This window comes from Chondrus crispus, genomic scaffold (genome assembly GCF_000350225.1).
Source record: "Chondrus crispus Stackhouse genomic scaffold, scaffold_396, whole genome shotgun sequence".
In the NCBI taxonomy this organism is placed as follows: Eukaryota; Rhodophyta; class Florideophyceae; order Gigartinales; family Gigartinaceae; genus Chondrus; species Chondrus crispus.
In genome coordinates, this window is record NW_005179290.1 from 58577 (window position 1) to 68947 (window position 10371).

The window sequence follows — 10371 nt, forward strand, 5'->3', positions numbered from 1 at the left end:
CCCCCCTCCCCCCCTCCCCCCCTCCCCCCCACCGCACCCCCGGCCCCCTCAAAAGTAATTTACAAATCTCAGGGGGCAACAGTCTTATGGCGACGTCCGCACTCTCAGCGACCCATGTGAGTACAGAATGGCTGAGTCTGCGGTTTTGCGCCGCCGCCTGCACTCCTGTGGTCGCGCACCATAGGCATACGTACAGTGCGATACCAGTTTCGTTCATGGGGATGGAAGACAAAGAGCTGCTGCCTCCTGCGGTCTCGTACAGTAGGTTGTCCATGGGCCAGAGACATACTGTTCAGTTCAGTTCAGTTAGCCTCATACGAAATCTACGAATACTGTAGCACATGGTGAATGGTTGGCCGCAGCATCCAGGTCTGCTCTGGGCACCTCCATGTCCATCACGGCGGGAAGTCCACCGCCGAAATGGCCCGGCCGATCGCCTCGTCCAAGCTGTCCTGTCGTGTAGGCGGCGTTTTCACCGCACAGGTCGTCGCGTTAGTGGCTATCACGGAGGAAGGGACACTCCCGGTGGCTTGGTGAAAAGAAAGAGTACAGTAGCGCGTGGTTGGAGAAAATGTTTCTGACGAACACTTTCGAGGGATTGTACTGTACGGTACACTGTACTCAAACGGATTGCTGCCCGATCCCACGCTCGGTTTTCTCTTCAGTCTCACAGGCAAGACACCCTACGCACTGAAACTGAGGAGTGGAATTCTGACCGGATGCATTGCATTTGGAACGACTCATGTGGAACTGATGGATCGCCCATTGGCAGCATACAGTCACGTATCATACATGCACTCAGTCCTTACAATATCTCGAGAGAACGAGGCCGGCTGTAATTTCACATAAAGTGGGCGTTTAGTTTTGCCAAACTTCACAAAAAAAATTGGGAAAGCACTACAGTACACGTACTGTCAGGTACTTGGAGTAAACACCGTCTCACAACGCATAGATCACGCTCAATAACGGACGCACCGCTCCCCCCGCACTGCCCAATCAATGCACCCGATTCCCTGAACGACTACTTCGCCACACCCAATCACCTGCGCGAATGTCCACCTCGTTTGAAGTCTCGTTTTTCCCTCGCTTCCCCGGTCACCGTCGGGCCACACCTCAATCTCGTTCTCTCATGGGAGCACGACATCGGGGGAAAATGGAATAATGCTCCCCCACAACGGTGCTCATCTCTGCCGTCGGCTCGTCTTCCTTTCCCGACCTTGTTCTATTCCTGTTCCCCATCAGTTGCCACCCTACGCTCTCCCCCTGCATCGTCTACCTCAGCCTCACGCAACATAATCCGCTTCCCTTCCGACATGGCCTCGTGGATCCGCAAGCTAACCCCTCTGACCATCCGCCGCGACCGCGGCCACGACCCCGAGTTCCACAAAGTGAAGACCCAGCTCTCCAACGTCGCTACTGCTCTTGAGGCCTGTGTCGCCGGCTTAGAGACTCTCACCGCCGACTATGACCGTCTTTACACAGGCGTCCGCAAGTTTGCCAACGACTTTTACTCGCTCTACCCCTCTAACGACGAGGTCCGCCGTCTAGGGGAATCCACCGTCACTAGCGCCGATCGTCTGCTGGAAGACGTCAAATCTCGCTCGCTCGACAATGCGCAAACCTCGAGTATACATATCATCGACAGGCAGATCAAGGCTTACTTGCAGGAGATTAGAAACTTACAAAAGGAATTTAAGAAGGTCGCTACTGCTCGTGCAGACTACGAGTCGGAAAGGGATCGCTTTGACCGCACGGAGGGGCGTCGCGGGTATGACGATGATCGCAGGGCATTGTTGAGGGAGCAGGTCGATATGCGGCGACAAGTTTACGAAACAACATTGCGGGCATTGACCAATCGCCTCAGCTCAACATACAACAAGCACGCACAAGTCTTTCAGGCCGCGTGGACAGCCTACGTGCTTCGCCTGGATGAAGGGCGCTCGGTCTTGGATAAGCATCTACGTTCGCATCGGTCATACGCTAAGCGCTTGGAGAAGGATGTGCTTCGGATGCAGCTGGGCAGACTCGATAGCTTCGCCCCGGAAAACTAGAATGTTCGATTAGGTAGACTCTTGCGTTTTGAATGCAGTCCGTCCCTTTGGGGTTTTTTCGCCGTTTTGTTACCTTTTTCTAAAGGTGCGAGTGTATCTAAACATCGTAAATTTGTTAATTATAAGATCAGTTGTAGCGCTGCCTGAGTTGTCACTCGTGTTTGTTGTTGCATTTTCCATTGTTGGCTTTGGGCATCCCACGGTTGTTGAGTAAGTGAAGCTAAGGGACAGCAGCACGAACGCTAGAACTGACATTGTGGATCAAAATAATCACCTTTATGCTGATATTAGCGCCCTGATCGCAATTAGTTGAGACTGGCATATACATTCAGGCGTCATGACATCAAGAACATTATCTCTTTAGAACATGTATCTGTTTCGCTCAGCTGTCAGCGGCTGGGCTTGGTAGATAGAACACGAGAAAACATTCCTACCGATGTGAAGAACCAGTGTGATATGCGTTTATGTTTGTAGCAGGTGCAACTCCGCCGAGAGTCTGTTTGCATTCTCATGGACTACAGTATTGCACTGTACGCCGGAGTATGCGCAAGGGAGGCATAGTTGCGCATACGAAGGGTACAAGCATTCTGTACATTACAGTAAATTGCGCTCTTTGGCTTTCAAAACTAAATTTTGATATCAAAAATGTCATCCTGTAGGCATTCTTGAAATTATGCCGAAAGTTTGAATTTGAAATTTCCCGCGAAAGGCTCATTCTCGTGTAGCGGCATTCCGCTGTGCTCCATCTCCTTGAACATAATCGCAGTCATCCGTGACGAAACAGTCGCAAGCCTTAATCACTCTCAGACTGAAGTATTAACAAAGTTTCCATCAGACGAAGGTGTCCCCAAAGGCCTTCCCCTCTCTAGGCATCTCATTCACACACACGATGGCCTCCAACAACACTACGGTGATGACTCCGCTCGACGAATGGCAATCGACGTTCAAACAAGATGTTCTCACCCTGCACCAAATCATGCTTCTCCGCACGAGAAAAGGCGACGACGAAAGCCGACAGAAAATGTATCCTTGGATCAAGTCCATTTCCGACGCCGTCACTGAACTCGACGATTCCGTGAAAAACCTCAAGCGATATGTTGTAGAGGAACGCAATCGACTCACAAATTTCCGCCGACTTCAAAACGCCATCTCCGTCCAGACGGAGCGCTACTCGCTCATCAAAGCGCAAATACCAGGGGAAGTTGGCGAGATTTTGGGGCTGCATGCAAACGAGGAAGATGCGGCGGATTCGATCAGAAAAGAAAACAAACCCGTTAAGAGAAATACTGAGAATCGATGCAAGCCCAAAGAGTCTGTCGGGCCGAGAACGGGGTCGAAAACTACCACCCCGGTTTCAAGGCGAAAATTACTTCCGAAACAGACGCGTGGAGGCCCTCCAAAGACCACGACGCCGCGCATGTCGAAGACAAAAAGATCTCTCAGCAAATGTGGAACAGATGAAGCCAACATTCCCACCATCAGCTCAGTTTCACAAGAGCAATTAGATGCTGCCCCGCAATACGTCAAGGGGCGTCTCACGGTCAACAAAATCCAGGGTGTCGTTGACAGTCTTAATAGGATTGCATCTGCCAAATATGGAATACTTGCTAATTCCTACCGCGATCTGAATTCCGTCGATAAAAACTTATATCAAGACTTCAAAGACAGTGAATGTGACGAAACGGCCGACAAGCAGTTTCTTACCGAAGCTGAAATCAAAGGGTTCGGTAAACTTCGTCTAGATGCTACTGCAAAGTCGGTTATCAACGTTCTTCGCCACGTTGGTGCGTTAAAGCATCTACGAGGGAAGAACAATGTTACTATTCTTATCATCAACTAATGACTAGGGATGACTTTTGAGGCAAGCTTCTCGCCAAATCAACGAGCGAAGCGCATATAGAGACATTTTTGCCGTTCACACAGAAAGCTGAATGTCTATGTCATTGGGCCGTACCGTAATTCACATGTCCATATGAGGGGATGAGAAACCTCGACGGACACAACTTGTTCTACAATGCAGTTTGAAGTACTCACCAAACCGTCTTTTCCGAAGGCAAGCTTTTGGGAATTCAGGTTCCATTTGAGGCCATCGGTTGAAACTGAAGCAACTGGTTTCCCAATTGGTATTAACCCGCAGCTTGGTCCCTCGCGTGAAGCGTCGATGTTGATGTGATGTTTGCCTGTCTGAAGCGCGAGCACAGCGTTTTTCTCGTCAAGCCAGTATATCGAATGACCACGCTCAGCCCAAGAATACAAGGTGTTTAAATTGCCGAGGGTCTGATCCATCCGTCCGCCATGTCCTCCCAAGACAATAGTAGGTAGCTCAACTTCTGCGCGTAGCCCCGTTGCCGTTATCAAGGATTTCTGAAAATCATGTGTATCTATACTTGCATCTTCCACAATAGTGGTTCCTCTCGCTTCATACCAGCGTCGCACATCTGGGCGCAGAGAGTCAAGGTCACCGACGATGTGTGATGGAATCCATTTCCCCAAATTTGTAGATCCATTGCCGTCCTTTGGAAGAACTAATTGCCTCGTTATGTCGTAAAGTAGGTTAGCTCCACCATCCGCACAAACGATGGGACATTCGCTTAAGCTTTGCACTCGTGGCCACACTAGACGCAGAAGATTGAAACTCAAGCACGGACCATTCAGGATTACAAGAGCTCCAATGTGGTCCTGACCTGCCAGGACGCCATGCTTTTCGAAATTGACACGCCAGGATATGTCAGGCCAAGTTAGACAATGAACATTTGGCTATCGCACACATCCGAGAACTACCAACTGGGAAGCACTCCATGAGGCTGGTAACCATACCAATCTGTGAAACCTCATCTTGTCTATGACACACGAGAGTGAGAAGTTATCGGTTGAATACAGATAGCAGGGAGCTACTTTCTTTGCAGCTAGTCAGGACATCTATGGAGGTTGGACGGACTGCTCCAAAGGGCTCTCAGGCATCTAATTTGCAGCGCCCATCAAAATATACGAAATGAGTATCGAAATTGTGCCCTTGGCGAGATCAAAAAAGAGGCACAAAAACATCTCGCTTGCTTGTTTCGCTTCTTTTTCAAATCTGCGAATGTTGTGCCTTCACGAAAACAATATGACGTAACCATTTAGCCCGTGTATGCGGGATTAGAAGAGTAATATGGTGTGACATCGCTTCACAGCCTTCAGGCTGAGCTTGCAAACAAAATGAGGTAGTTATGTCTTGCGTAGCGCTTCAATCCTGGAGTATGTACAAAAACATAAGCATTACTGGCTAGGAAACATAGCCTTCCAGACCCGTTCTACCAGTCTAGAAGAGTATTACCAGCTAACAATTCCCATCTCCTTCCCATCCTCTAAATAACCACTGTTGGATCAAAGAATAACGAGATATAGCGCGCCCATTACAAGAACGACACGCAGGGATTAATGAGAGAAACATTAGGAATGTCAGTTAAAGATATCGCACTTTGCAGTTTCATCGGGCGTAAGAAGAGCAGACAAGAACGTACGTGTGCATGGGGGTTGGATCTGGGAAGCCGTTCTTCCTTGCGAGCATGGAGTACTTGTAAAAGAACCCATTTCGCCACTCGAACTCTTTGAGAGCAGTAGGGAACTCCTTGACTCTCCTCCCGTACGCCAACATGCGTTTTTCAATATCGGGGAGCATGCCAACGGTAAGCGTAAATCGAATCATATGGGCCAATTCGATGGACAGTTCTGTCACTTCACGCTCATGCATTTGAGCGACTTCTCCCATCGGAATGTTTCCATGCACAGCTCCAATCAAGTTGAAGACGCTAATCCAGATAAGCTTCTCAAGCTGGCTTCTGCGGAAATCTCGCTCTTTCAAGATTTTGCATGTTAAACCAGCCTTCAAAATCCTCTCTTGAAACGCTCCTTCCCATTTTCCGCAGACTGCGGTGAGTCCCTCTGGATTGGTTTCAGTAATGCCGTCGATAGGGTCCGCATCCATCTTCGAAATCGCGAAGTAGAGGTTGGCCCTGGTGTTCTCAGACATATCATGCCTCCGAAGCATCCTCTCCAGCATTCCGTTCTGAATGAAGACCAAATCGTCTTTCTTCGACTCTGGGCAGTTTTCAATGATTTCCTCCAGGTCATCGTTTCGAGTACAGAGGTAAACCGGGCCAGGGGCATCTTCTGGGATTTTTTGGCCTCTCCGTATGACTAAATCTTGACCGGTGCCATGTTCACGCAGAAAATTTCCGATTCTGCCGGAGCCAACGATAGTGGAGGTACAGTCGGTCATGAGCTCGCGCTGATTCACATTGTTCAGAAAATCAAAATATTCTTGGGTTACCGCTGGATCGCTCCATGTCTGCATTCGCAAGGCCTGGCGGTGGACAGTACGGGGTCTCTGCACGGAACACCGATGAGCCGGCCGAGCCGTGAATGTGCCATGCAAAGAGGTTTGAGGTGATGTGGGCACAAATGCCATGCTCAATTTGACTCTGGACCAATTTGCCGACGTTCGCACTTGGAAAAGGTTCGGTAGGCGACGAATACCCTAACGTGCAGCGGATGCCGAAGAAGGCGATTGCGCCTGTGATGAGAACGCGTTTATCCGACCACTTTAGAAATGAGCTCAAATTGTAATTCTCACTCGGCAAGGTGTCATCCACTAAGACCGATTAAGATTCGTTGTATCATACTGTATCGGATTCGGTGAATGCTATTGACCACGTGTACTATTCCAATGAAGTACAGTAAGGAATAATTGAAAGAATAAAGAAGATGGCAAGCTCGCTACATGCTTTGTGCTCACCCGCTACAACGAAAACGGTAACCAACTGACCCGACGACAGTAACACTTGAGCTTCTATCTACACGTAGAGATTGTAGTAAACTAGAGCTTGCAAAGAAAATCAAGCGCATGCACCCACGCATCATCGCCATTCGGAACCTCGTCAATAGCATGTCCAGAGTCCGGGTACCACCGAACAGTGACGTTACCCTCGCCGTACGCTTGCGTCATAATTCGCTTCCACTCAAGACTCTGTTGAGGTGGAACGCGTCTGTCCGACCCTCCGACCTGTAGCAGGGTAGGTCCCGGTCGTTGCTTTGGGTCAGCTATCGGTTTAACTCTACTGATCGGTGACACCTCATACATAACTCGCATCTGCTCAGAGTCAGCAGCATATCTCCATCCGTTCACATTCTGACTTCCGACATTAGCTTCGCAGAAACACCAGTCTGGAATGTCAGATGCACCTACCATCGTCGCTATGTTGACCACAGGGTTTCGCAGCACAGTGCGCTTGAATAAACCAGGTATCAAGCTCGTATGGGCACCGATAAACCCACTGTGACTGCCCCCTACGAAACCGACTCGCTCAGGGTCAAGTCCATACCCGGGATTTGATAGAGCCCATCTTGTAGCCTGTGCAACTTCACTCACTTCCTGCGTCCCTACGTTTCCCGGTAGTGTTTCAAGCGACTTTTGCCCGAGGCCCAAGGACCCGCGGTAGTTGACGTACATCACCGCGAATCCTCGCTTCAATAGAGCAGCTGTCCCTTGACTGTATCCGTTCAAAGTTGCCACATGAGGTCCTCCATGTGGATACACTATGAAAGGGCGTTTCGTTCCGTCAGTCTTCGGCAGAATGAGTGTCACTTGGAACCGCATACTCCGCTCATCAATAGTTGCATCGTATTCCTTTGCAATCCCACTCTCCTTTCCGGGTTGCAGAATAAGATCTACCGTGTGTGTTACATCAAGCAATCGCTTTAGGGCTCTCGCACGAGGACTCAATTGCGAGACTGCCATGACAGTCATGGGGGATGAAAGGCTGTTTCTGGCAACGAAAAGTGCAGTCGGCATGACAGGGTTGCTCACAGCCAACAGCACGGCACTTTCACATATATCCAAGACACTAACATTGTCATCTTCATTGATAGAATGATCCTTCAGGTCTACGAGTGAAAGAGCTGAGCCCCAATCTACCAGTTTCAGATCTCCCACCTCGTGCCAAAGCTCGCCGTTTTCACGTGGAACGACAGCCAACATTACTTTGTTCACAGAGCCCCAGGTTGTCGTGAGCAGTATGGCATCTGACCCAAGCCATGGGTTTGCGAGCAATGAATGAAGGTACAGCCCCGGAAATTCTTTAGGGCTGGGATTCTCAGGTACTGATATCACTGTCCGCGGCAATGACAGCTTGTTGTTGCGCAGTTGCACGGCCCGTAAAACTTTGGTTGTGTTATGAGGAAGTACCTTACCTTGGAAGCTTGGATCCTCATATCGTGGGGCACTCAGGTATATGATATCCTGGCCGCTTGGAGAAAATCTGGGAGAATTGCAGCAATAATCATCTGCATCTTTCGCGTTTGAGACGATTCGCATGGAACGGGGCCCGGATGTCAACTCATGGCGAGACCTTGGAGCCTCAATGAGCACGATGGAAGACATTCTGTTGTAGCAATACCGCAGTCCAAGATCGGGAGGCAAGAACACTCCTTCCTCCCCTTCATCTGCGTCAACAGCATCTGTAGCCCGACGCATGGTTGCAACGATAAGTTTCCCATCCGGGCTCCAATTCGGATCTCCCAGTATTTTCCGTTTTAAATCGCTTGGATTCTCCTGAAGAAGCGGATAGGACACCCCTTCGACCACATCTGCAACGAACAGCGTTGGTGATCGTTTACCAATGTATGCCTCTCCAAATGGATCTCGTGCATTTTCATGAAACCGATATTGTAGTGGTTCAAGCCAGGATTCATCCTTGTCCCTTGTTTCATCTTGTGGAGTTGCTCTTGGGCGATCAGCAGTGTAAACGAACATGGTCTCATCCGGAGACCATTTACCAGAACCAAACCATTCATCCGAAAAAATAGGCCCATGGATGGAGGAGTCAATCTCCCAGACCCTGTCAAGACCACCCCCGGTCGTCCAAACCTCTGCAAATATTGATCCCGGGACGCTTCCCTCTTGCTTGTTCCGAGGCTCTGTCGTAAACTTTAGGTGTTTCTTCCCTGAAGGCGAATGAAAATAGTCAAGACCTGAAGAATTGTTAATTTCAACCGGAGCAGGGCTGCTATATGTATCTGAATTCGAATGGACGTAGGTAGAAGAGAAATATCGCTTTCGCGAAGCAATGACATCACGTTGAGTCCAAATAGATTGCACTTTCCCGCCGTCGGAGGAGACAAATTTTGCAGAAACGAGAGACGCACTGTCAAGACTGAGAACTGCCCATAACTTTGCGTTCGAATTCTCTGATTTCAGATCAGCAACAGTCATGTTGATGCCAAATCTTCGTGTAGGGGGCTTATAAACCCGTGGATTGCAAGTCGTATCCCTCGCGCCGCCAACAACACAGATCGGTATCCCAGAAAATAAAGTATGACGGATAGTGCAGAGTTCTCGACCGGAAACAAAGCCGAAGGATAATTGTGACTGCTGCTGGTGAGATTTCATCCTCACCAACAGTTGTACGAGACCTCGCTTGTACGAAATGGTCGTGAAAAGGCTCTAAAAATTAAAGGCATAATACTCCATAAAAGGCAGCCGGGTTCTAGTTACCTCTTTCTACTCAAAGGATGGATATAACAACGCCACTTTCATCCTACACTTTTCATTAGCAAACAGTCTACATGCCGTGCCTTTTGCACAAATATGTACCCGCGTAGCTGTAGAGCGCAAATTCTTGTCTACAGCACTGAAAAACCAAGTGCTGCGGCCGTTCCCTCTGAAAAGGAAATATCCGGTCTCCGTGATAGTTCTTCCAGACGAAAGGACACCACTGGAACTTTTGCCACCAGTGATAAAGCTTGCTTACATTCCCCCAACCCATAACCTTATTCAGTGTTTCTCGACTGAGACCATCTAAAAAGTATAAAATTGCAAGACTTTTGCCTTAACAGACAGTAATGGAGCTGCAACACCTGCAAAAGCATACTTCTAAACTTCAACACAAGTCTGCGTGGCCACAGAAAACGAAGGCGATACAGGACGATGACTCAATGTTTCCTTCTTATCCCAAAAGCCTCGCATCCCCGTTTTCTTCTCTTTTGTTATTTCATCACCGTACTCGCCCTTTCCATTTGCATTGGACTGACTTCATTCTCTGTCCGTATCAAGAATACTCGCAGACCTCTCTTCTTGCATTCATCATCAAATGAGAGCCTTCTCATTCAGGGGGAAAGGAACCATATTTCGCGAGCGATCGTGATGTCCTGTCCTATATTCCAGCCTCAAAATCATCGTGGGAATTGGAAACCGCGAAGAATGTCTCGAGGAGTAGAGACAGTCATCCACCAAATCATTGCAACCAAATCTACACTTCCACTGTTGTTTGGGTATTTCAAG

The 10371-nt window shown here is 48.9% G+C and overlaps 3 protein-coding genes; all 3 read right to left on the reverse strand.

Annotated features, from left to right (window-relative positions):
* Positions 1–3986: 3986 nt before the first annotated feature.
* Positions 3987–4337, reverse strand: CHC_T00001114001 (hypothetical protein). Its single transcript, XM_005718341.1, has one exon. It carries the CDS (start codon positions 4335–4337, stop codon positions 3987–3989), a length of 351 nt encoding a protein of 116 aa, XP_005718398.1.
* A 1183-nt stretch (positions 4338–5520) lies between these two features.
* CHC_T00001115001 (hypothetical protein) lies at positions 5521–6501 on the reverse strand. The gene has a single exon (XM_005718342.1). It carries the CDS (start codon positions 6499–6501, stop codon positions 5521–5523), a length of 981 nt encoding a protein of 326 aa, XP_005718399.1.
* Positions 6502–6729: 228 nt separating this feature from the next.
* On the reverse strand, positions 6730–9480 carry CHC_T00001116001 (hypothetical protein). XM_005718343.1 is given in 2 exon segments: positions 6730–6909; positions 6910–9480. The coding sequence occupies 1 exon segment, from the start codon at positions 9478–9480 to the stop codon at positions 6910–6912; it is 2571 nt and encodes an 856-aa protein (XP_005718400.1). The 3' UTR covers positions 6730–6909.
* Positions 9481–10371: the final 891 nt, after the last annotated feature.